The sequence below is a fragment of the Protopterus annectens genome, chromosome 7.part0, assembly GCF_019279795.1.
Source record: "Protopterus annectens isolate FY-2018-M chromosome 7.part0, PAN1.0, whole genome shotgun sequence".
NCBI classification, from domain to species: domain Eukaryota; kingdom Metazoa; phylum Chordata; order Ceratodontiformes; family Protopteridae; genus Protopterus; species Protopterus annectens.
Genome location: NC_056739.1, coordinates 352,621,298 through 352,646,860, shown reverse-complemented (window position 1 = coordinate 352,646,860; position 25,563 = coordinate 352,621,298). Strand labels below are relative to the sequence as shown.

At 38.9% G+C, this 25,563-nt stretch overlaps 1 protein-coding gene across 7 annotated transcripts in view; it reads left to right on the top strand.

Annotated features, from left to right (window-relative positions):
• LOC122806463 (plasma membrane calcium-transporting ATPase 1-like) overlaps window positions 1-25,563 on the top strand; it is a 1,798,374-nt gene that overhangs the window by 1,326,976 nt on the left and 445,835 nt on the right. For all 7 annotated transcript variants that reach the window (XM_044076929.1, XM_044076926.1, XM_044076924.1 and 4 more), the window contains one exon: window positions 17,561-17,683. In XM_044076929.1, coding sequence (XP_043932864.1) covers window positions 17,561-17,683 — 123 coding nt within the window. The remainder of the gene's footprint in view (window positions 1-17,560; window positions 17,684-25,563) is intronic.

The window sequence follows — 25,563 nt, the reverse complement described above, 5'->3', positions numbered from 1 at the left end:
CATACTTCTAATTTACAAAATTGTAACTTAGACTTATTTACCTTATGTCCTTCGTGTGCCAGAAAGTGTAGTAGTTGAATAGTCTCGGACTTACAGAGTTCTTCCGTAGTCGCGGCCAGGAGGATATCATCCACGTACAGCAGTAGGTGGCATCCTTGGGCGGGTTGGAACTGAGCCAAATTGGTGGACATCTCTTGTGAGAAGATGGTCGGACTTTCGCAGTGTCCCTGCGGTAACCTGGTATAGGTATAACGCTTGCCCATAAACGTAAATGCAAACCAAAATCTACTATCTTTCTGCAAGGGAATAGAGAAAAAGGCATTACTGATATCAATTACAGAAAAGTAGTTATCCGTAGGAAGGATATCGTTCAGCAGAATAGACGGATCTGGGACCATGGGGGCCCGAGGTACCACTGTGGCATTTATTGCCTGTAAGTCTTGTACCATCCTCCATGTCCCATCCGTTTTTTTTTTTTTTTACTGGAAATAAGGGCGTATTACATGGTGAGTCTGTGCACAGAATTAATACTCCAGCTTTCAAAAGTGCTGAGATTACCGGTAAAATGCCCTCCTCTGCCTTTCTGCTCAAGGGATACTGCTGTTTATGAGGTCTAAATTCTGACTTGGGTGTAATCTTTACCTGTCCTGCCATTCTAATCAGTCCAATATCGTGCTGACCCTGCGACCATAATAAGTTTGGCACTGGTTGGGATTCCAATTGCATAGTTGATGCTAGTGCTGTTAGATTTACCATTTGATATTCCTCATTTTTTTGCCATTTCCTGTTCCCACCAATTGCCTTCACTTGTACCTACTTCCCCATTCTCACTTTGTTCTTCTTCCTCATACCCTCCATCTACGTCTTCTTCCGCGGTCCGCGGAACCTTGAACTAACATTAAAGTTCCATCTTCACTAACTGTAAAAGTCTGGGCTTTTTTATCCTTTTTTTCCTTCAGATATTTCTCAGCATGTCTAGCCTAATCCATAAGGGGCTGTAGACGCGCTGTCCTGTGTGTGATCAAATGCTTTTGTATAAAGTTACCAATGGCTGTCTTGCAGCCCTTTAGGAATGCATTTTTCAGTTGCTGTTCATAGGGCGAGTCATTTTCCTGATTTTCTACCTTAATCAACCCACTATGAGCATCAAAACATTGTGTGAGACGATGTAGATAACTGTCTACGGTTTCGTCATCTGATTGAATGCATTGATTAATGCAAGTCCAATCTGCCTTGGGCTTCCAATGTTCTTCTATTTTATCTAAGAGAGTCTTTATTCTAGTTCTGCACACTTGGAAGTTTTATTATCTTCCTGTTCACCAGAGTACACATCTCTTTCACTTGAATTACCACACCCTCTTTTTTTTTTTTTTTTTTTGTCTTATTTCCTGCCTGTTTGTGCAGTAATCTTACTAGATTTTGACATTCTGACTTATTTAAACATCCACTAAACCCATGATCTTTTTTTCTATTTATCTAAATATTTTACGTTCTTTGGGTGTAAATCAAACATAAACTTTTTATCTTTAGTTATGTCATCACCTTTGACGCAACTGGTTCCTGTTCCCATTTCTCTTACGAGAAACTATTCCTGTTCCTGAGATCTCTTGTATATGGAATCTATTCACATATACTCCTTATACTTTGAGAAAATTAAATTTCTCCCTTGACTAGTCCCTTAAAATTTAGACAAAAATTCCAATCAGAAACAACACAAAAAAATAGCTTTTCTTTTTGCTTATCTTTGTGATTCCTCCGCCCTGTTTCGCTGCCACCTCACGGATTGAATCTGGAAAGAGTGACTGGCCTCTAATTTCAACCTGTTTCAGTTGGAGGTCTTTCATTCGAGGAGAGCCTGATCTCTCTCCACCTGCGCAGGTTTTCAGCCTCTCTTTGTTCGATTCGCGTGCAGGGGCCGCCCTAACGTTGCACCGCAGTTATGTCGAAAGATTTTACTCTTCTGACATATTCTGGAAGAATCACACCAAGTTCTTGTAAGCAAGTAAAACAGCTTTATTTTACATGCATGGAGATCTGCTACATGATAGTAATATGCCAGCAGTCTGGTTACTTGTACTTTGAGTTCTCCTTATATAGACCCTCCTGCACGTACATACACGTAGCACACAGAACATTCATTAAAATTGATAGTTTGATTACTTGTTTTTACCAGCCAGTACCACAGTTATTCTTGCACCATTAACTTTATCAGCAGTTTAAGATTAACTCCTGCATTCCTCAGTGATCAACATTTTCCAGAACATTTCAGTTTGCACGCAGTGAACATTTTTCTGCTTAACCCTTTAAATACAGAATACAAAATATGTTGACTTCAGTATTTTTCCACAAATACAAAAGGGGGTATATGCCAAGGATCCTGAAAACCGACAGAGGGAACCTAAAAAGAAGGGGAATTCCCAGGAAAGGGGACATTTTCAGGAACAAGGACAGACATTCTTTGGTACAGAAAATAGTGAAGTGTGTTCAGTGGAGTACGAGAACAATCCTCCTTACACCCCTGAGCACAACAAGAGACGAGCAATAAGGCAGGAAATTAAGAATCCTAAATACACTGTAGATGATGATGCTGATGATAAGGCAAACACTGAACATAGTGTATGCCCAGTTCGGGACATCCTTAGGTCCTTTAACCAGAAAGAAGACTGTTCAGCATAGGGATGTGGCCCCCTACCCAGGTTACTTTCCTGGTGAATTGTAAGCGGGGAAGAGACGGACGTCCACTGGCCAATGTCTGGCTGGAGAGGACCTTATGGAAGGATGTTTTAACTGATATTGGGCCAGCAGTCTCGATAACAAATATATGTTTGACAGCAGATCCTTCAAAAAAGTCTTATATTTTAGGATTTGATAGCAGCACTTGCATGGCTGTTGGTAGCACACCAATGGAAATACAGTTTTGAGAAGATGAAAGCCACTGAAAGGAGCATTTTTCGTGCATCCTAGTTGTAGAGCAACTGTCATTGGCATGGATATCGTAGATAAGCTAGGAATTGTCATAGATTTCACGAACAGAGTTTTATGGACTTCCATGGGGGAAGAAAGTGAAAATAGTTTTTTTTCCCATGTTTTTTGATAGACATAGACATGCATAAAAAGACTGTGGTAAACTGGACCAAAATATGGTAGAAATACAGGAAATCTGGGGCAGTGTTCAAGTACAGTTTGAGATATTATTGGCTAAATCAAAAAACAACTGTGGGTGATTAGAAGTCCCAGTAAGTGTTGGTAGCCCAAATGATTACATTCTGCCTTTATTCAGAAACAATATCCAATACCGAAAGAAGCAGAAAAGGATAAGAAGTATGTTGATGAATGGGAACATAGCCCAACTAATTTGCCTATTTGGCTAGTTAAAAAAGAAAGATGAGAGCTATAGGTTGGTAATTGATTTACACAAGGTAAATCAATATACACCACACATTGTGTGCATCTCATTCCAGGTGTACCAGAACTAGCGGCCAGAATTAAACCAGAAAGTAAATGGTTCACAGTAATACAACTAGCAAATTGATTTTTTGCAGTACCATTACTGAAAAAGGATTACCAAAGGTTTGCATTTACCTTAACAATGAACAGTATGTTATGACCCAGTTACCACAAGGTTTCCAAAACACTCCAGTAATCCACCAAACAGTTTGGAACATCCTGCAAGTTGTAGAATCAGATAATATTGTCTTGCACTACATTGATGACATCATAATTCAGTCTGAAACTTTGGAAGATCATTTAAGAAAACTCAAGAAGGTTCTTAAAACCGTTCGAGAAGCAGGATTCAAAGTTAATAAAGATAAAGTCCAGTTCATGTCTCAGGAGGTTAAATTCATGGGAACAATAATTAAATCCAGTAGTAGATCACCATGTAAAGAATAGGTTAAGGGAATTTTGGAGTTACCCAAGCCCTTGTCCATCCCAGACCTTCAAAAATTCTTAGAAATTATGAACTGCAATAGGGAATTTATAGAGGATTATCCAGCTGCTGCTGAGCTTCTGTACAAATTGTTAACAGATTGGGTTGAAGAAGAAGCCTTAAAGTTTCTTAAGGAAAAACTATCTGTGGCTACGGAGCTCATAGCCCCAGCAACAGGACAACCTGTTGTGTTGCAGGCAGCATCAGGAAAATAAACTTATTTTGGCAGTTCTCTTACTGCCCTGGCCATGTAGTAATGCAGAAGGTATGGAAAAGACTTTACATCATATTATATTTTGTAGCAGGAAAATGACAAATGTTGAAAAAGGATACCATCCGTTTATCCAACAGCTCTTGACTATCTATTGGAGTATTAAGCAAACATAATATCTAACAGTGTTCTCAAAAGTAATAGTACAAACCCCACAACAAGCTATTAAAACTCTGTTCAATCTGACAGAAATTAATAAAATCCTGAAGGAGTCAGACTATTTTTGCCATATGGATTACAATGTTTACCACAAAGCATGTACAAATACAGATATGAGACAAATACTATTTGTCTATTTTTTTGGGCTATGAAGGTCAGGAGCATGATAGCATGTACGATTTAGAAAATCCAGAAACTTCACCGCTAGGGGTAGATTATAATCATAATTTACCTGCAGTGTATGTAGATGGAACTAGATTTTGGAAAGACGGAAAATACTGGACAGGATTTTCAATAGTGACCACGGACAAAAGCCAATCAGTCTTAATAAAATAAAAATACCGGGTAATGTGTCGGCACAAAGAGCTGAATTAGAAGCTGTAAAATATGTTTTACAGCATTATAATCCAGTTAAAATTTATAGTGACAGTGCCTGTGTAGTCAATTCCCTATGTCTGCATATGACGACAAGGGCAAGAAGAGGATTTGTGGACAGTATGGGAAAACCTTTAAAGCATGCAATAGTTTTAAAGGAAATTTGGACTATAGTGACACAAAATCAATTGCAGGGTCAGTTTACAATCCTTAAGGTAAGAGCACATCAGCATAGCAATTCTGCTGAAGCGTGAGGTAATGCCTTGGCAGATGCCAGAGCAAAGGTATCTGTAGAAAAGGGAGATGTTTTATACCCTGAGGACTCTAGAAGGGACTTACAAACAGTACGTGTCATGATAATACAAGAAGAGCAGGACATGCAGGGAGATTTAAGTTAAATCCAGAGACAAAAGAGGCTTCCTGAAGAATTGTCTAGGTGTGTTAAAGAAGGCACAAGTGGGGAAGAAAGTATTGTTTTCCTAACCCCTTCAGGCCTTAAATTACCATATGTACCAAGTGACCTGGCTAAACAGCTAATTAAATATAATCACCAAGTATTAGGACATGTAGGAACAGAACAATTATGGCAGGTGATTAAGGAAAAATACTGGAATCCAAACTTAAAAATATATGTAAGACAATACAAGAGGAATGCTTGATTTGTCTACACACAAATGCAGATGTTAAAAAGCCACAGTTACACAGGGTACCAGCAGCAGACAGGCTTTGGAATGCTGTACAGACTGATTATGCAGGACCTTTGCCATCAGCAAAAGGAGGTTACCGATACTTGTTGGTAGTGGTTGATGTATTTTCAAAGTGGGTTGAAGCAATATCAACCAAGAGTATGACAGCTAAAGTAACGGTGGAAGCTTTATGGAAAAATATTTTTGTACATTGGGGATAGCTTTAGTTATTGAATCTGATAATGGGCCTCAGTTTGTCAGCCAAGTAATGAGACAGTTGTGCAGTCTTCTAGGGATTCAACAAAGATTCCATGTCCCATACCACCCTCAATCCAGTGGGATTGTGGCAAGAATGAATCGCACCATTAAGGAAAGACTAAAAAAGGCATGTGTAGAGAAGGGCAAGGATTAAGTCATGCATTAACCGAGTATTTTAATGGAGTTTAGGGATACACCTAACAGTAAGACAGGAATCTCACCGTTTGAAGTAATGATGGGACGAAAAATGCCTCTCACTCTTCCTTATGATCCTGAAGTAATTGGAAACAAGCCACTGTAGTAGCGCACAGCATCAGAAATGGTTGAAAGACATACAGGATGTATGTGATATGATTGCCAGAGAACAGGCTTTCACATTTTTGGAAGAAAGTCCCAATACTCCCAGTGGAGGAAATCCTGCCGATAGGTTGTAAAGTTTTTGTTGAAAACTTTCAAAAGGTAGGACTGTGGAATAGTAATTGGCTAGGACCATATGAAGTAACAGAACAGGTAGGACCTTTGGTATACAGGGTAATAAGCACAAAACAAGGCAATAATACCACAGTAGTACATAGAGATCAATGCAAAATAGTGCAGGTTACAAAGAAGATAGCAGAGTAAAATGTCTCATCCGTTTACAGATGCCAGTTTATTGGCTTTGAAGGAAAACAAGAGAAATGGAAGAACAGGACAGGACAAACCAAACATACAAGCCATATGCGTGTGTTTTACCTGTATTGTAATATTATCATAGATATTGTTTATTTTAGAATTTGACTGGCAAAATAAGGAAATTCAAAAGTGAGAAATATTAGACAGCAAGAATGGACGCCATATTTTAATGTATTTACAGTAATCCAAATGGCGTATGCCAGTATGAGTAGTGCAAGTAACTGCCGCATATGTATGCCAACACCCACAGCTAGGGAAAAGTTGTATTTACAACTACACCAATGATAAGTAGAGATATCACAATTATTAAATGAAAACAGGTTTTGCAGAAAAAGAGGGCATACAGAAGTCCCTATTCTTCACTTTAGGAATACACTCAAAGGAAGTCTATGCTTAACACAAAATGGAACGAGAAGTAGGATGGAGCTTATGTAATGTCACATTCTCAAAGGGGTGTTTTTGGAAAAATTATACTGTAAGTAGAGAATACAGAAGTAAATTATGGGAACTGGTAATAAAGACAGACCAAAAAAAATGGGAGATGCACAAGAGATACACTAAGAGATACAAAATCTTGTAAGTAAAACACAAAAGTGGACAGATTGGAGGGACTGTACGGCAACAGCAGATGAATCTTAAATGACTTCAAATGGGTGGTACCAATGTGCAAGTTACAGGATAATAGGTGAACAAGATAAAAAATAATATTTTCCTGATAATCTAGAGGAACCTGTGGGCACATTATGTGAAGGGGAATACTACATTTGTGGTAATAAAGCATACAAGCATCTCCCAAAGTCATGGACAGGAAAATGTTAAGAGGGTGTGTAACATTTCTAATGAGAATAGTAAAAGAATTACCCAAAGGAAAAATCAGAAATGCTAGGGAACTTACTAGTAAAGTAGAGCAGTTTGATAAATCTTGGATCTACAGCCATGATTTCAATGCAGCTGGTGCCAAGGGACTAAAATACATGGATCTGGGGGGGATGATTTAATATCAGGAGCTGGAATCTTTCCTTGGTATTGGGCACCAAAAGCCATTTGGGAGTTTAGAAAGTTAAGCAGATTGCTTGAAGTATTGGTAAATGCCACATGCGGGGCTATTTCAGACATTACGGTAGAAATGACAGCAGTGAGGAGTATGGTTCTCCAAAACAGAATGGCACTTAATTTTTGCTTGCCTCTCAAGGGGGTATATATGCACTATATTCCAGACAAATCAGAATCAGTACAAGAGCATGTAGATCACATAGCTGAAGTCTCAGAAAAGTCCAGGAAAACCAGAAACACTTGGAGTGACTGGCTAAGTGGTCTGTTTCCTGGATGGTGGGGTACTGTCATCTCAGCACTTACTGCGTTTATTGTTATGTTTTCATGCATGATAATATGTATGTGTGCTAAAGTCTGTATAATTAAAGCAGTAAGTCAAGCCACTATTATAGGTAGTGATGACAAGTTAATGTTGCAGTGCTTAGAAATACAGTCAATTATTTGTTTATGTAATAATTTATTTCCTGATTTTAAATAAAAAGGAGAATTGATAAGAGATTGTAATAAACTTAAAGTAACCTTCCCCACATGAAAAGACTGTGGCATATGCAAAGCTGTATGACAGTTTGCATGTTCAATTTTTGGTACACTTTTTCTTTCTTTTACAGTTTGCGTGTTCATTGCTGTACAGGTCAGCATAAGTGTGAAAACAAGAACATAAGTTGTGTAAAGAATGCTTAGTTAGATAGACATTTTTGTTTGTGGCCTAGAAAAATAAAACCTGACATCCTGACTTTGACTATTACTAGAGGCACCAAACAAATTGTTCCTGTTTTGGACACAAAAATCTGTTGGAATAGACAGTATTCTCTGGAAAAAGCTTTATCAGCGGGAATGTGCAGGGTGAAAACAGGATGTTGAAAAGTCTATAAAATAAGAGACTTTCAAGCATCAACAGAGCCTTCTTCATCAAGTGTGTAGTGATCATTGGTGTGACACAGTCGTCAGAAACATAGACTTATATCAGGCGATGTTATGAAGAATTGATATATCTTGACAGAGTAATTGCTTGGCTGTAACCTGATAAATACAGTTTGTACAAAAGCAGCTATACAGAGTGAGTCTGCTGTTTGCTATTTCTTTCAAGGAGAAGGGAGCATTCCCTGAAAACTATTTAGCTAGGAAGAGACTGAGTCCTTAACATCTTCCATTTCATCCCCGATATTGGATGTCCCCCTCAAGAAGTGATCAATGATCTAAGGAGAGGACTCTATAGTACTGGGGTGATTTGACATTGCTATTCAATGTTCTTGCTCAGCTGAATGATGTGAATCACAGAGATGCACTTTTGCAACCTCAGGCCATAGTGTTTCAGGGATCTGAGACCTCTGGGAAAGCTCCTTTTGAGACTGCCATGCCTATGGATGTCATGCCTGTTAATCGAGGCACATCCCACTGAACTAAGAGGCTTCACATGGAATTTGGTCCAGACATCCCACCTTGAGCATCAGTGGCTGAAGGGCATTTCATTGTCTCAGAAGGGGCAGATGCTGCACCCACAGTTGAACTTGGGTAGGACATCACAGATTGAAACATGTAAGTCCAGAAATCCTGTTCTCAGTCACTGGCCTCCAAGGTGGCAGCTCCACTAAAGAGGACTCAGACTCAAACATAGTGTTCCCAGTACCTGCTCCCTGCAGTTGCCAGGACCTTGAGCAGCAGGGATATTCTTAGCCACCCCTTCCCCCAATTCCCCAGGAATGGATTTCACTGATTCAGATGTTTCTGTATGTCCTGAGGTGATGACAGTCAAATTCAGAGCAATCCTCAGTGTCTGAAGTCCCTGGGACATGAGGAAGAGGAATCTCCACCCCTCTACCCCCAGACTGGATGATGGCTCCTCAGAGAGTAAGGGTGAAGACTTGGACTACTCCTCCCAAATGGCTCCCCCTACCTTGGGTATGACATAGACACTGATAACACCATGTGTTCTAGTTCACTCACAGAGAAAACCTCATTTAGAGATATTCTGTCTAGAATGGAAGAGCATACCAAATGGAAGTCAAAAGAGGTACTGTATGCTAAGGAAAAAAGTATTTTGATTTAATGTGCCTGGATGCCTTTAAATCTGTGCCATTTCCTGCAGTCTTGGGAACTCTTGAGAATGCATTTTTAGCTGCTTTCAAGGAACCAGACACCCAGTCCGGTGCCTCCAAGAAGCATGATAGATTCTATAGGGTCCAACAAATTCCACTATTTCCTTTACGTAAAATAGTGGGTCATATCCATTAGTGGTGTGTGGAGATCCAGAGAAGGGGCAGAGCTTCTACTTGCCCCTTTCCTATTCCCAGTGATACAAAAGTAGAGTTCTGGCCTGATTTAGGAAGGAAATGTACATGGCTACTACTCTGGCCTTCAGAGTAATTAACTGTCAGATACATATGGCAAAGTTTCAAGTTGTTCTAGACAAGATGAAACAGAACATTGAAAAGGTATCTCATGGGGATCTGAGAGCAAACTTACTTGACCTCACCCCCAGTCAGTGAAGTGGCTAAGCATTCCAAGTGTGGTTATGATCCTGTGGGTGCAGCATCTAGGCTGTCAGCTGTGGCATCATTGATCAGAAGACATGCCTGGCTGAGGCTACAGCTCCTGCAAGTAAGAGGTAAGGGAGCCAGTGACAAGAAGGGCTGCTATAAAAACAAAAAGACAAGGAGGTAAATAGAGGTAGCCCCAGTGAAGCAACCATGTTTACATGAAGCATCTCCTTCCCCTACCCCCTTCCCAGTAATCCCCAACCCAGTCTTGTCCCCTAGACACCCTAAAGCTAGCAGGAAGAGTAATGCAATGCAAATGGCAAATGTGTGTTGTGGATAGAATTTCAGGGTTACAAACTGCAGTTGCCAAGAAAACTAAAAATGTCAAGCATCCCACCCATACCGAGGAATCATGTGCAACTATTTCCTCCCATCTCACTATGACTTTTACAAACAGGAGCTGAGCAGCAGTTTTTAGTTAATATTATTATTTGTGGTTAGAAAGGAAGACCCCCTGGTGGCAACCACAGAGGCCCATCCTGGATTGTTCAAGGCCAAACACCTATCTCAGGGATCTAAAATTCAAGATGCTGACATGGCATTCTGTCAGGCTGTGGTAGTTACTCTGGATTAAGGATGCCTGTCTATATTCCCAATCATATCTCTAATTCACAGGTACCTCATGTGCTCTCTCAGATTCAAAGCAGAGGGCCTCTTTTGCAATTTTACCTTCTTGCCTTTTGGATTGAATGGTACCCTCAGAGATTTTACAGAGTGCCTGGCTCCATTAATTGATTACTGAAGAATCAGCTCATTTACATTTACTCCTACCTGGATAACTGCTTCATTTAAGCACTATCCCCAAGAGGAGTGAAGAGGGCTTTGCAATTCACCATGGACTGTTTTCAAAGCCTGTATTTTTCTTTCAATGTCCAGAAGTTAGACTTCACCTCTTCCATAAACTCATAGATAAGTACTATGCTAGCTCCCCTTGCAGGCCATTTTAAGCCTAGCCAACTTACCTTTCAAAGGTGAGAATCAAATCCTGTACCTTGTGTCTGTGACGTAAACACCTTAACCATTATCCAATCCCATCCCTAAAAGTACTAGGCAATCAGCCTGAAAGGTATTGCAAGCCTGGCCCAGTAACCCGAGGTCAGAATAAAAATCTATACCTAAAGTCATTAACCATTATGCAAAACCCATCCCCAAGAAAGTGGCATTCCTTGGGCCCTTAATGGATTACAATAGATATGGGACCTACTTTCCTCCAGACAAGGTGGAGTCTCTGGTCATCAGATCCAGAATATGACTCTATAAACAATGGTTGTAAGTCAAGGTATTCTTAAGGACAGGGGTATTTATGGCCTCCACAATTCTGTTGGCTCTACTGGCCAAAACTGCACATGAAAAAAATCCAGTGATACTGGAGAAGAACCCGGAATACACATTCACATTCCATGGAGGAGATGATCCCTATGGTACTCTCTACCTCCAAACAGGTAGAATGGTGGTCCAGTCAGTTCAAACTTAACCAAGGGATGCCTTTCAAACAAAACTTCAACAAACGCAGAGTATAGATGCTTCAGACATTGCCTTGTTTTGGGTGGGGTGAGGTATGGTGCGGTGGGGTGCAGTTGCCACATTCAGGAGACCACAGAGTACAAGGGATTCGGAATGCAATTCAAATGAAAAGGCACTTAAATGTATAGAAGAAGATGGCCTTGATACAGACACAAGGAGCACTCAAAACTCGATGTCCTCGTGTGCAGAAAGTCCTTCGTAAGCTTTCATAAGGAAACGGTCAGTCTTAGAAACAAATGCTCCTATATGCCAAACGTATTGTCTGAGTTCTTCCTCAACCACACTGTCCAACTCCCTTTGCTCTTTGGATAGGTGCAGACATGTGAGATACCTCATAAACAAAACCAAGAACATGAAACTCGCAGATCAGTTGTGTCCATTTCATATAGAAAGGAGTGACAGCCAGTTTTGAAGCAGATAGTTTCAAAGTGGTCTGCATATTTCATCTTATGTTGTTATTGCCATCATGGAAAGAGGTTGAGAAGGGACTATTGCAGTGCTTAGCAGTAGGTGTCCTCTGGTCCTTTCTGAGGTGGGTGAGTGCACAGGCTAGTTTTGAGGCAGCTGCCTGGTTATTATTTGACACCTTTTCCAAGCACTATAGACCAGATATTTCTTCCAGAGCTAGAGGACAGTGTGTAGCTTTTATTATGCAGGACGTATTGTAGTTTGCATACCAGCCTATCTATGGTCATAGTCTCCTATGTACTAGGAACTGTCCTGGTAATAAGGACTACTGCAAAAGTCATCTATATAAAGAACACGATACAGCTATGCAAGAACTTACTGTAAAAGTAGAGGGTTAAGTAGATCACTGTTGCTTTACTGGTATCCTCCCATCATCCCTCTGTCTCTTCTTGGTCATCCTAGTCTGGGGAGATGTACTTTATCCGTATGCAAACTATGCCTTCTTCCTACTTGAGGTATCTCAATTCAACACGTCTAGATAGCACTGGGAAACCCAATTTCTCTAAACTTAATCCAGAAGGTACAGGTCTCTGCTTGCATATGATCAATTGGTTTTTGCTTGGGGTCTAGAGGGGCAGATAATGTGTGGTCAACCTGGTGTCATCCTGGCCAAAAAATGTTTTAAATGACCCAGACAGATGTCTGATTTGTACAGTAAATGTCTTGATGTTCCTAAGGGGTAGGCATCCATTAGGCATGGAGAGAAAAGGATTCTGAGCTCTTAGTTGGGCTTAACATCTGGCCTTCTGCAGCAAAAGTCCCCATGGTAAGAACAACCCCAACACTGATCTACTGTAATGTCTGTCACAGTAAGTTTTAACGCAGTTGTACTTTATCACCTGAAGAGGTGGTAGAGAGATAAATTGGAGGTAGCCAATGTATCAAGGTTAACTTAAATCAGTGGATGTTTGGTGACAAGGTGAAAAAGTAAAAAATGAAAATTTCCCCCTGCACGTGCACAAAATAAATAGACATGGGATGCTATGGGCATATTATGAAATTTGTAAAACATTCCACTGTGTCAGGGTATTTATTCTGTTTCTGGAAACAATTATTATATATCTGAAATGAATAAAAATGGGAGAATTTGGTGCATGAAGAAGTAATGTTCTGCTATGGTTTTTAAGTAGTTCAGAAATAAAATCTTGGAATTAAGTCGTTCATATCCACTTTGAACCTTGGATTACACCACTGTATGTTGGGTTAAGGAGCAGAACAAGATAGCTGCTACTCGTATTAAAAAAATATGTAGGGCAATACGATAATGTTAGGATAGAACTAGATGCCTGGGATTGGAGAATGATAGTGAAGAATTGTATTACTGAGGAATATTGGGACATTTTTTTAAAGGATGAGAGGGTTATAGAATCCTTAAATAAAATTAGTGCAGATTGTGCTGCAGGTCTAGATGGATAAAATGTCTTTCATGTTCAAACTGTGTGTGAGAGAGCCAACTGGTATATCATTTTCAACAAACCTTATTTAACTGCAGTGTATCAAATTTACAGTAAAAGCCCATTTTACTTCAGTGTATAAGGGAGATAATGCTGGTAATCCTAATTGTTACATAACCATTAGTCTTACAGAGTAGGTAAAAATATTTTGAGATGACCCTTTTGAGATTATTAGCAGAAACATTGTCACAATTACCTGACATTAACCATCACGAGTTTAGCAAAGGTAGATCATGTGCTATGAATTTAAGTAGCTTTTTACTCAACTGTGGTAGAGACCTTAGATTTTATATTGGGATTAGATACAGTGTTTTTACATCTGGCTAAGGGATTTACCACATTCAACAATACTCTTGGGGGGGGGGGGGTTGAACCTTAATGCAGATAAAGGGGTGTGTTTATCGTTGAACTATGGAGACTCTAGTCTTAGCAAAGTTCTTGTCACTGTTGTTTCTACAAGCATTCCACAGTGATTGGTCTTGGGCCATCTTTTAATGTGTTTATGGCAACTTCCCATAGAGCTCTCTGATGATGCCATGAAGTTATCCAGGTTATATAAGTGCATGACCAGTTTGGATGGATTCTAATTAGGCTAATAGAAACTATATTTTACTAAATAGCAAAAAAATGCATTTGTTTTATTTTAACCAGTAATATTCATATGCAGTCAACTATAAGACAGTTTCCTCTCATTTTTAAAGACTTGGGAGTAATTCTTTGTATACAATAAGCTTCAGCAGTAGTATCAGTTTAATTGTGAGGAGATCTTTTTGGTGCTAGAATTAACTGTGATCTGTTACATTTTGATCTACAAATGTTTTCGTACCACTGGATAAAGCATTGGTAGTACCATTGAATGAGTGCTGTTCCTGTTTTTATTCCAACACAGTCTCAGAGCTGCACGTATTGAATATATTCAAAGGTACTTTACAAGGCAAATTATGTCTGTTAAACTATTCCTTTACAATGAAGGTTTTGGCATTTTAAATTGTACTAATTTTATTTTAGATTACTTAGAGGTGACCTAAATTGTGTATACAAATGTTTTACGGATAAGATTCTTAGGACAATATTAGATGTTTATTTTGTGGAGTAATCAGTACAGACAAAAATAACAAGCCATTCATGAAAATGGTCAGCTTCCATTCTACACTAAGGTATTTTTTGTTTTTAAATAGAGCATCATGGGTATGGAATAAATTACCTTTAATATTCTGATTCTTTCAAAGCAATATAAAACTGGTGTTGATTTTTATCGGATTTGATTTATCAGGTATAGCTATTTGGAACCATACTCTTACATGGCTTGTGTTGAGGGCTTGAGATAAAATTTAACATTGCAGCAACATTTGAAACAAGTTGCTTGGAGTGTTAGACCTTGGAGACGGTTATCTACAGCCTGTAGTAGTTAATTGCTGCAAGCTGTAGTTGTTAATTGCTACAGGATGGTATAAATGTACAAGTGCTACTGTTTTATTTTAACTTGGGGCAGAGCTTATAGATAGGTTGTTAGTTACCCAAGACAATCCCGTACTTGGCATTTGATAACCACCAAAGCTAGTCGGCAGTAAGTTGAAAAAATTCTTAAATCAAGCTGAGGACCTCTTTAAAAAAAAAAAAAAACCCTTCACTTCTGAGGAGGAGTAGGAAAAAAAGCCATTCAAGAAGTGTTTTCTATAGTTCATAAAACACAGTGTATCCTTGTCATGTAGCAAGCTGCTTTCATGATCAGTGATCTTTGCTGCGTAGATGCTTTTTACCCAACAAGTCTAACTACTGCAGGGACAGATTGGGAGCTGATTTATGCTTGCAATAAAGTACTCATCATGCCCCCTAACTAACTGCTTTCAACCAGCATATGCCCCCCTTGCTACAGATGTGTCCTGTAGCATAATTAGAAGACACAGTAGTACCCGTACTGGGGTAGTTTGGTGTTATTTCTGTATAACTGTAAAGTACTGTATTGTTCATAGTTATAGGTTTTGTACACACTAAATAAAAATTCAGACAATGTTAATAAATACAGCCTCATGATTGTCATTGTGCCAGCACTGCATTCTGTCACGTTACTTTCCTATTGATTATCCCAGGTACCTCTTGGTACGTTTTCAGCCCCTCTGCAGCTGTTATGCATGGTAGAGTGTGGTTATGAGATTTGGTTTATGTGACACTTCATTCATTAGCACAAGAAGCCATGTTTGCATCTGAAAAATTAGTCGTGCACGTATTTGTAGCACAGTTTTGTAAGATAGGTACATTATTGTAAATTATGCATGTCAAAGAAAGACCAGTGTTTTATTTTCTAACAGCTGCTTTAACCAGTGTTCTAGGAAGGCTTTTTCCACACTGAAGTCAGTATGAGATTGGGACAACACAGCCTCGTTTGCCATAATCAGACATAGCCTTCAGCTTGGTGTTGGCATGCACTTCACTTGTAGATTCGCATCGATTCAGATGTAATCTCTTGAAGCAATTAATTTAGTGAAAGTATCCAAGGCCTTCTGAGAAAAATATGTGCATTGGCCTGGACTTGAACCCAAGCAACCAGTGTATTTCTTTTTTTTTTAATGTTAACAGCTTAGGGAGACTGTAGAGGAAGAGCTGTAAGATGAAAAAACTGCACTCTTGAATAATGTCCAGGAGGAGCAGTGAAATTTAAGGGAAGATAAGAAATGGGGAATTTATATAATGTTGGCATAAATTAGAAGTATTAAAAGTAAAGCATATACGTATGCTGCATGAAAATAACAAAGGAAATATTATTGCTATTTGTTTTCTTTCCTGTTAACTGTATATGTACCTATGTCACTTATTTAAAAATGTCATGTTTAATAAAGAGGTTTAAGGGGAAAAAATGCACAGTTGTCAAACTATGGGCAATTTAATCTGTTTCAAGTAGTCTTTTTTTTTTGTTTTGTTTGCTAAATAAACATTCACTGACGTGCAGAACTACTCTCTTTATCATACATTAACTGGTGCAGTGAGAGGATACATTTTAGTATATGACTAAACCTCTTCAGTACAATTTTTGTGCACAAAAATTAGAAATCAAAAATTAAATGCATTTTGAATTTAGAATTTATTTAAATATGTTAACCGAGTAAAACAGTCGTAGGGCCACATTGAACTGACCTGCAGCCACTGATGCCATGTAGCACCTGAATTCTGAATGCAAAAGAAAGATGCAGCTAGTCATGCAAATCCAAAGTACGGGGACTTGGAGAATTGGCATATATCTGGAGCTTGGGTTTGACTGTCATTTACATTTTTCTTTATCTAATGTCTGTGATTTATATACTTGATTAAAGGGAATGACTTCTAACCTGGCCACATTTTGCAGAGGGATGTAGCCCTGACTGCATCTCATACGACCCATATTCATGTAATGCTGGCTCACCTTTCCTGAGAGAAGAGAGGAGCTTGGCTTGTTGAACTGGTGACACCTGTGGGAATGCAGCAATATCCACAGAGGCATAAGGAGCCTTGGCTGTTGTCACTTCAGGTGGTGTGCTGTTTGATTCGGAGACTCCATTTACATGGAAGCTCACATGTACCTTCAAAGGCAGCTGTAGCAGAGCTCACAGGCTGCTGAGGCAGTGCAGTATCTGCAGACTGTCCCACTCTCCAGTGCCTGATTCTTGCCTTCATTGGGGAGTAAATGAGTTAGAATGCTCTTGCCCTGATGGAGGGAAATAATGGTCAGTTGGGAGTAGGAGGGGGAGCCATTGGGGTGATCTTGCAACCTAAAAACAAAAGGAAAAACTGGCTGATACTTAGCTTGTTTCCATTTCTTCTGGTAGCCTCTAAGATCAAATGGCAAGCCATGCAACTAAAACTAATGTATCCATTAGTACTGCTGGTCACAATAGAGTTCATTTTTGTCACCTGCCGGGGTGGGGGGGAATTGTATAATAATGTATATAGAGCTGTTTTGTCTTTAATTGCCATTTTATGACTTATATTTACACTATTTTGCAACCACATCTGGCATTCAGTCTGTAAAATTTGCAGAGACAGAAGGTGCAGCTCTTTGGTAGATATTTTAGTGGCGCAAAGTGTAAACTGTTGGTAGAAAAGATAATTAGTACTAATGAAATCATGAATTAATTATCTTCTTCTCTTTTGTTCCTTCATTTTTCCTTTTTATTCCCCCTTTATTCAATTGTTCCCCTTAGGTACCCATGTGATGGAAGGCTCCGGAAGAATGGTGGTCACAGCAGTGGGTATAAACTCGCAGACTGGAATTATCTTCACACTTCTTGGAGCTGGTGAAGAGGAGGAAAAGAAAGTCAAGAAAAGTAGGCAACAAAAACTTTGCTTAATTTTAAAAATTAGTCTATGGCTTGTAAGGAATGAGTGTTTTTATTTTTTTTCCACACCGTCACTATTGTGGAAAGCTTAGCACAAACAGTAATTTATGAAAGATTTGAAAAATGTTGGTTTTCTACATTAAAAACAGAAATGTGATCTTAAAATGAACTGATGATCAGTTTCAGCAGTGGAATGTCATCTCACCATTTGCCTACTGTCTTGTGGGGCAAGGTTACTGACTACTTGATATCTTTAATGTGTGTTGCCATCCAAATTATTTTCTCCTAAATTCAATAGCCAGTGAAGCATGGGTTACCAAAAAGACAGTTTCTTACTGTAGATTTTTTTTGTTACTTTTATCTGATGTATTCAGCATAGCTTCATTATCAGACGTGCACTAGATAAAAGTTTTACCATTCAGGCATTTGTTAGTTATCTTCAGTTATAACACTTCCGATGGGGCAAGTATGGTATACAACATATATTGGCTGCATATGATGACTTTTGGCTACTGTGGACTGGGCACATTTATGTGGAATGCTATTGTCCTGGGGTACCTTGATTTCTGTAGTGTTACTTGGGTAATTCCATGAGTTCCAAGGTCTTCCCTTGAATATTCATGTTGATATCTTCACCGGGCACATGAATATTCATTGGGTATTCGGCACTTGGCTCGAGGGGGCGCTACACTTACCTAAAGTATTTGGTTTTTTTACATTTTTGCAGGGGGCTCTGCTGTCCGCACTCCCTGCAAATTAAATGTACCAACTCCGAGATCACACTACACGGAGGAAAAGTGTAAGTTGTGTGCATGATGTCACCATCAAATCTGCACAAGCATTATTTGAATATGACATCACGGCCATTTGGCATGTCACTCATGCAAGTCACACCCACGTCATGGCCACATATGCGCGTACCACCCAGGGAGGTACGCATGTGCAGGATTGCCGACATTGCTTCCTAAAGCAGTTTCCAACCATCCTGCTTAAGCAGCAAGGCACTGAGCAACACAGATTCTTTGGGCTCATTGTTGCAGGTGATGCTCCTACATTCCTGTAGACACTGCCAGTGCAATGAGATTTACCTCTGTCCCCCCCAACAGGATGGATGAGCTGGCATTAGCCCCTCAGTTCTATCCTCCACTGCCTGGCTCAGTCAGCACCCATGCTGGTAATCAAACTTGGGTCATAATCAGGGCTTTATCTCTCTGTGGCTCAACGCTAGGCCGTAAAAAAAAACAAGCTTTGACACCGAATCATGGTGAAAGGAAAGGTAAAGCTATGAGTCACCAGGACATCCTGATGGAAGGAAAGATAGAGCTTTTCTCTGATAAAAAAACCCATGGGTAGCAAAAACACAGTGAAAAGAAGGGAGTCCATAATGGATTCCCTACAGTATCCCACATTGCATTCTTCCACACATTGCACTTTCATACTTGACCTTTGTGAATCTTTCCTTTTGGCTGTTCCATCTCCTGACTCCCCAGTCATACAGTCAACAAGGAGGGTCCCTGTGTCAGCCTAACAAATTTGTCTTTAATGTGTCTGTTAATCTGTGAAGGGGACCTTCTTTGGAGAGTCCTAATTTCTTCAGACCCTATGTCTGGATGACTCCTTCATTTAGCATATCATTCAGAGTTCCGTGGAAGTTGGGCTTTTAAACTGATTTATTTATCGTTGGGTAGGTGCCCTTTATTGTTTTGTCTTGATATGCTCTCCAAGGGCACCAACTGATAGGCTGAGGAGGTGTGCATGCTTTCCTAGTGCAGAGTATGATGTCACAGCATGTATAAGTACTGGCAGTGCTCACCCCAAAAGCAGGTGCTTCAGTGAGCAATAACTAAATTAAGTGAGGCAGCAAGGATACCGCAAGCATGACAAAAGTGGGTCTATTCTCTTAAAGAAGAACTAATGTGCTGTATAGATTGCATGAGTGGTACCTGCTGTAAACCTGGGAAGGATGATAGAGCAAATAGAAGTAATAAAGCCCAACAGTAATTGGAACTGGCAGATAGGTGTGCATGCAGTTGTGACCACAGGTGGGAAGGGGGAATAGCCAGGCAAAGAAAGTTACAGCACCCAAAGACTTGGGGCAAAGAGTGGGTAAAAGGAGCACTGGCAAGGAATGAGATGAGTAGGAAGTGAAGAGGAAGGAAGGCAGCAGATGATTCTAAAAGGGAAGAGTGCTAGTAGGAGATGAAAGGCAGGATTGTAAGCGGGTAAAAAATCTGAACTGAAGGGAGAAATGCTGCAGTGAATAAAATGTCTAGACATTTTTATGAATAAAGAATGAAACAAATGAAGCCCCTCCTATTAGAGGGGTAATGTTGTAAATCCTCTTACGGCTGGTGGTGTTTAGGATCTGGATTCAAAAAGTCATGTCCACCATCTACTTCAGAGTTCCTTGAATAACTTAGAACTACCAGACATTTTATGAAAATAGAGATGTTAATAAGTTAAACCTGCATTTTTTTTTCCAAACCTGTAAGCCTGCTTGGGTACTTTAATTCTGTGACCGATTTTTTACCGGTGTTGTACTTTGTGTTGGTTTAAGCTTTATTTATCCTTTAAGGAAACATTTTCAAGAATGTCTGTTATACTGAGATTTAGTGCCAGAAAGCTGCAGTGTGTGTGTGTGTGTGTGTGTGTGTGTGTGTGTGTGTGTGTGTGTGTGTATAACGTATCTTGTGATGCAATAAACCAGGGATAATTACAGACTAAAAAAAGCTAGAATTGTGTTTACCTAGACAACAGGGCTAAATCCCTTCATGCTAGAGTCTTTTGTTTCAGCATTGCAATATTTTTCTTGGAAGTGACTTAATTAATGTAGAACAAAAATGTGAAGTAAAGGGCACAGAGTGGAAGATGTGAAAACATTGTTCCTAAATAAGTAACCAACAGCAATTTCATGAAACCGTTGGTGTTACTTTAAAAATAAAAACAGTTCTTTTTTTGCAATTTTTAACTTAATCACCAGAAAGAGCATTTATTTGTCATTATCCTTTTAATTACTGCCAGTCTGAGTGGATCTTAGCAGAAAGTATTTTTTTCTTTACCTCGATTTAGTATGTGGGTGTTTTGGGGGCACATGTAGGTTAGTAGAGTATGTAGATACCATATGCTTTTGCAGTGAAAGTAAATGGCATGTACAGTGAAATGAAGTGTGGAAAACGTGACAATGGCAGTATACATCCTCAAAGTGAAATCACTTAATGACCGTCAGTACTGCAGCTAAAAGTACTGCCAGAAAAAAATCGAATGCTGTTATGTAGTTCCATCGGCTTTTTATTTATTTGTTTATTTTAGTTTGTCAACTAGAGAAGAGCAGTGATCACAAAATGAATATACATTACAATACAGTAAGGTAATTACGATGAATAAACAGTACAGATACAAGCAAGTGCTATGTACAAAATAGGCAAGCAGTCACACAGGTGTAGGAATATTCAGAATTATATCTATGTAGATCTGTATATGTGTATATATATGTATGTATATATATATATATATATATATATATATATATATGTATGTATGTATATATATACACAGATGTGTACACTGTCAGATGTTCAGAATATTGTATGTTATGTGAATAAGTGTTGCTGCCATTGTCAACATGTGCAAAATTGCTGTCCAAAAGGGAATGGGAATTTGCACTTTTCCTGCTCTTGTGGGGTCTCACAGTTTGTATGAGCTACAAGAGGTGTGTGTGTGTGTGTGTGTGTGTGTGCGGGCTCGCGCAAGGGGACTTATCCACATGCATAAAATATTTTTTACTTTCACTCTTTTGAGATCAGTGTTTTGTGTTTTGGTGTTTTTTTCTTTTTCGATGTTTGCTGACAGTTTCGTATTTGTGTATGTATGTTTATATATATATATATATATATATATATTATGTATATACGTGTGTGTGTGTATATATATATATATATATATATATATATATATATATATATATATAGATATATATATATGTGTGTGTGTAAAAATATATGTATATATATATATATATATATACACACACACACACACACACACACACACACACACACACACACACACACACACACACACACTGCAGCTTTCTGGCACTAAATCTCAGTATAACAGACATTCTTGAAAAAGTTTCCTTGAAGGATAAATAAAGCTTAAACCAACACACACACACACACACACAGACACACACACAGAGTAACTTGAATTAGCTACTTTTGCAAGTCATATCATATGCAAGATTCTGTTAGACAATGTCTCCAGAGTGGTGGCATTTGCATGAAGCATTGCCGTGAATATAATGTTTTAGCTGTGCAAAGAATTTTGGGTAAGAATATATTTATGGACTGGCACCCATACTATAGGACCTAGCAGGGAGAAGCAGTGATCTGTGTATTGTATTTATGTTTTTTGAGCCTGAGTGGGTTTAATTTCTTTGGTTATAGGTGGAGGGCTCCTTATTAGTTTGGCTGCCAGAGAGGAAATCGTGTGGCTGTCTTGGAGTTTGAAAATTTGAGAACAATAGAGCAGGACAGATCTTTGTTTGAATGACAGACGTTTTGCTTATTTTACTGTCATCATATACTGCGGTGGTGGTGCTGTGGTAGCGTTGTCGCCTCACAGTTAGACGTTGCCTGTTCGATTCTCAGTTAGAGCGTCTTCTGTGTGGTGACATGCGTGAATGGGCGTTCCTTCGTTGAAGGTTGTGTGTTAGGCCCGGCAAGCCAGCACGTCAAAATCTACTGCCAATCATTAGCGGACTGGAGTTCCGCTGTGGCGACCCCTAACCGGGATTCTGTTGGTGATTTTCTGAATCATTGTAGAGTTTCTTTGTAGGCATATGCTATTAGTAGGAGTTTATATTCTACTTGGACTAGTAGAATGCCTTTGACTGTTGCTATTCTGGAGTATTTGGAAAGAAAGGAAGAAATTTTGCTGGCCAGAATAGTAGTGGGTTAACCATGTTTTTCTACGTACAGATTGAAGTTAAGTAATGGGTCTAGTCAAATTTGTAAGTATTTAAATGAAGAGCAATTTTCTAATGCAGTGCTTCTGTTGTCATCAAAAATTAATAATGGTGAGGGGCTTTGTTTTTCTTTGGCTTGTTTCCAAAGGGCATTGTTTCTGTTTTGAAAGAATTTAGAAGTAGTTTCCTATTGCTGGTCCAGTTTAAGAGTGGGAATTGTTAAAGACTTTTTAGATAGTAATAGAACCATGTCATCAGCGTAAAGTAGTAGGAGAGAGGTGTGGGAGGTCCAAGGGTAATTTATGTTGATTGAGAAAAGCAGGAGCAGCAAGGATCCGGCCATGTGGTACTCCTTGTTTGAATCTGGCCAGATGCCAGAAGGATGATTTGACTTTTACACAGAAGTGGTGGTTAGAAAAATGGTTATGAAACCAGGATAGTGCATCTGGGCTAATGGCTAGGTCATGTAGGTGGATTAGTAGTAAGTTGTGATCTGCTAGATCAAAAGCTTTGTTAAGTTCCCTTTTGTGCATTCTTAGGAGAATTTGGTCTGTAAGTGTCTAAATGTGACCTGACCAGAGTCCATGCTGTTTGGATGAGGGGAAGTTGTAATTGGTGATGTAGATGATTTTCTCTAAGATTTTAGGTAGTGTAGTAAGAATAGATATTGGATAGTAATGTGAATGTTTGGAGGGACTGGTTTGCTTTGGAAGGGATTACTATTGGTATTTTCCACATAGCTGGCATGGTATTTTATATTAGACTATGGTTATATATTTTAGAGTTGTACAGTAATGCATTCTCTGCAGTCATAGATGAACCAGGGTGGAGAACATCTGTGCCTGGGTGACTATAAATTTTTAGTTGTTTGAAGAGAGCTTTTAGCTCCTTATACCTCCTTTTACCCCAGAGCCTTGCTTAAATGACTTACCAATCTCTCTCTCATGTGGTTACAACTGCCCAGTAGGGTGTTACAGAAATCACTGTTGTCGTTTTTTTGCAGTAAATAATTTTCACTGTTTCTACTGCTGTCTTTCACAGTTATTTTGTTTTGTTAAGAAAGGCCTTGTATGGATTCAGAGTTTCACATCTTCAATGAATCTTGGTAGGTATAGGGTTGAAGGTAGAGGGTGGGAATGTTTAAATTTTCTTACTTGTGTTACAACTGGGCAACTGTGATAGAATAAGAACATAGATATGTGCTTAGAAGGGTGTCCTTGTAGCATTTGTCACCTTGCAGGATACGGTCAAGGGTTCCATATAGTATGTCTAAACTGTGTTACAAGCACAACATAATTCTACATGTAAGCTTTTGTTCACTATATATATATATATATATATATATATATATATATATCTCCAAGGTGTCACCCTGTTCCAGATGTTTCCTTTCCCATTTAAATTACAAACATAGTTGGTGGAATTCGTGAACGTTTCATATATAGCATAGTGCAGTGTCCACTTTACAATCTAGATGTGCTGTGAACCTAACCACATTCTACGTAAAGACCACATGTTCTATGTTTGCTTCCCCTGTGTTCACTTAAATTACTTTTTTTGTGAAGAACACCATCAGCAGATGGTTGATGACAAAAGGATTCCTCAGAAGCAATGGAAAAACAGTAAAATAAGTGTTTTTTTTTTTTGGTAAGGAGGCCTTCACAGCCCCTTGCTTACTTATACTAACTCTACAGTTACACAACATTTGGGGAAAGAAGAAACGCATAAAGTAACAAAAATAGTTTATTGCATTAAAAAGGCATACTTTCAGGTGCTTTGGCCAAAGTTTCAATGGTCATAAACCTAAAAAAAGCACAGTCTTTAAATAGGACAAGGACATTGCATTAAAGTTTTCCAAAATATTTCCCACCACATATGTTTTTCTTTTGGTTTCCTTATCTGTTGTCTCTTTTGGAAAGGAAAAACACGAACATATTCCAAAATGTAGTCTCACGTAATCAGTAATCCTACTGTTCATTGAAAAAAAAAAAAAAAGAAAGAAAAAGCTTCTAGTCCTTAAATAAGGGGTAGGGTTACATGAATGTACATTGACAGTTCAGGTATTATTCCAGTTGAGGTGAGGACTTCAGGTAAACAGTTACTCTCCGAAAGGTTAGCTAACTGTGTCACCTTTTGCACTTACAAGTATGGCGAGGCAGGTCAAGGCATATTCCCCCAGAGCACCTGCTACAACTGATGTTTACAAGTTTGCCTCTGTTAAGAGTGTTTGTGAAGCTGCCATTTGCACTTCCATCTGCTTGTTTTGTAAGCATTACAAGCTAAATAGCTTCCTGAGAGAAGTGTTGCTGTTGCAGCTGTAGTATTACAGGGCATCCTTTAACCTTATGCCTATGTTTAGGGTTAGGGCCTTCTTAATGCCTCAATGTCCAGTTAATTTTTATTTATTTTGCTTTAGTTGACCGGGAAAGTCCACTGGGCTGAAATGAGCCCGTTTTCAGTGGAGGCCTGGGGAGAAAAGCTCCATAGCAGAATACAAGATAATAGATGTTAGTTAAACAAGAGTTTCAAAAGTGATAAACATTTTGTAACTTATATACAGTCAAGAGAAATACTTGGAACTTAGTTCAATTATGTCGCTAAAAGTTATGAAATCAACTTTGATTTATGTCAAGGTATCCAGTGTATAAAGTGTTTAACATTAGAAGACAGATAAGCCATACACACATACATTTATGTAGTACATTTTTGACAGACTATACAGATTTGATTATATAGTATGCATAAAACAAGTATGCGTAGCTACACTATTTTTCATATAACATGTTAGGCAAAGTAAGGTGTAAGAAGGTTTTCAAGGGTGACTCTTAAGAGGGGAGAAAAAGACGAGTATAGGGCTAGAAGGGTCAGTAATGAAATCAGGTTATTGAGGAACTGGAGGTGG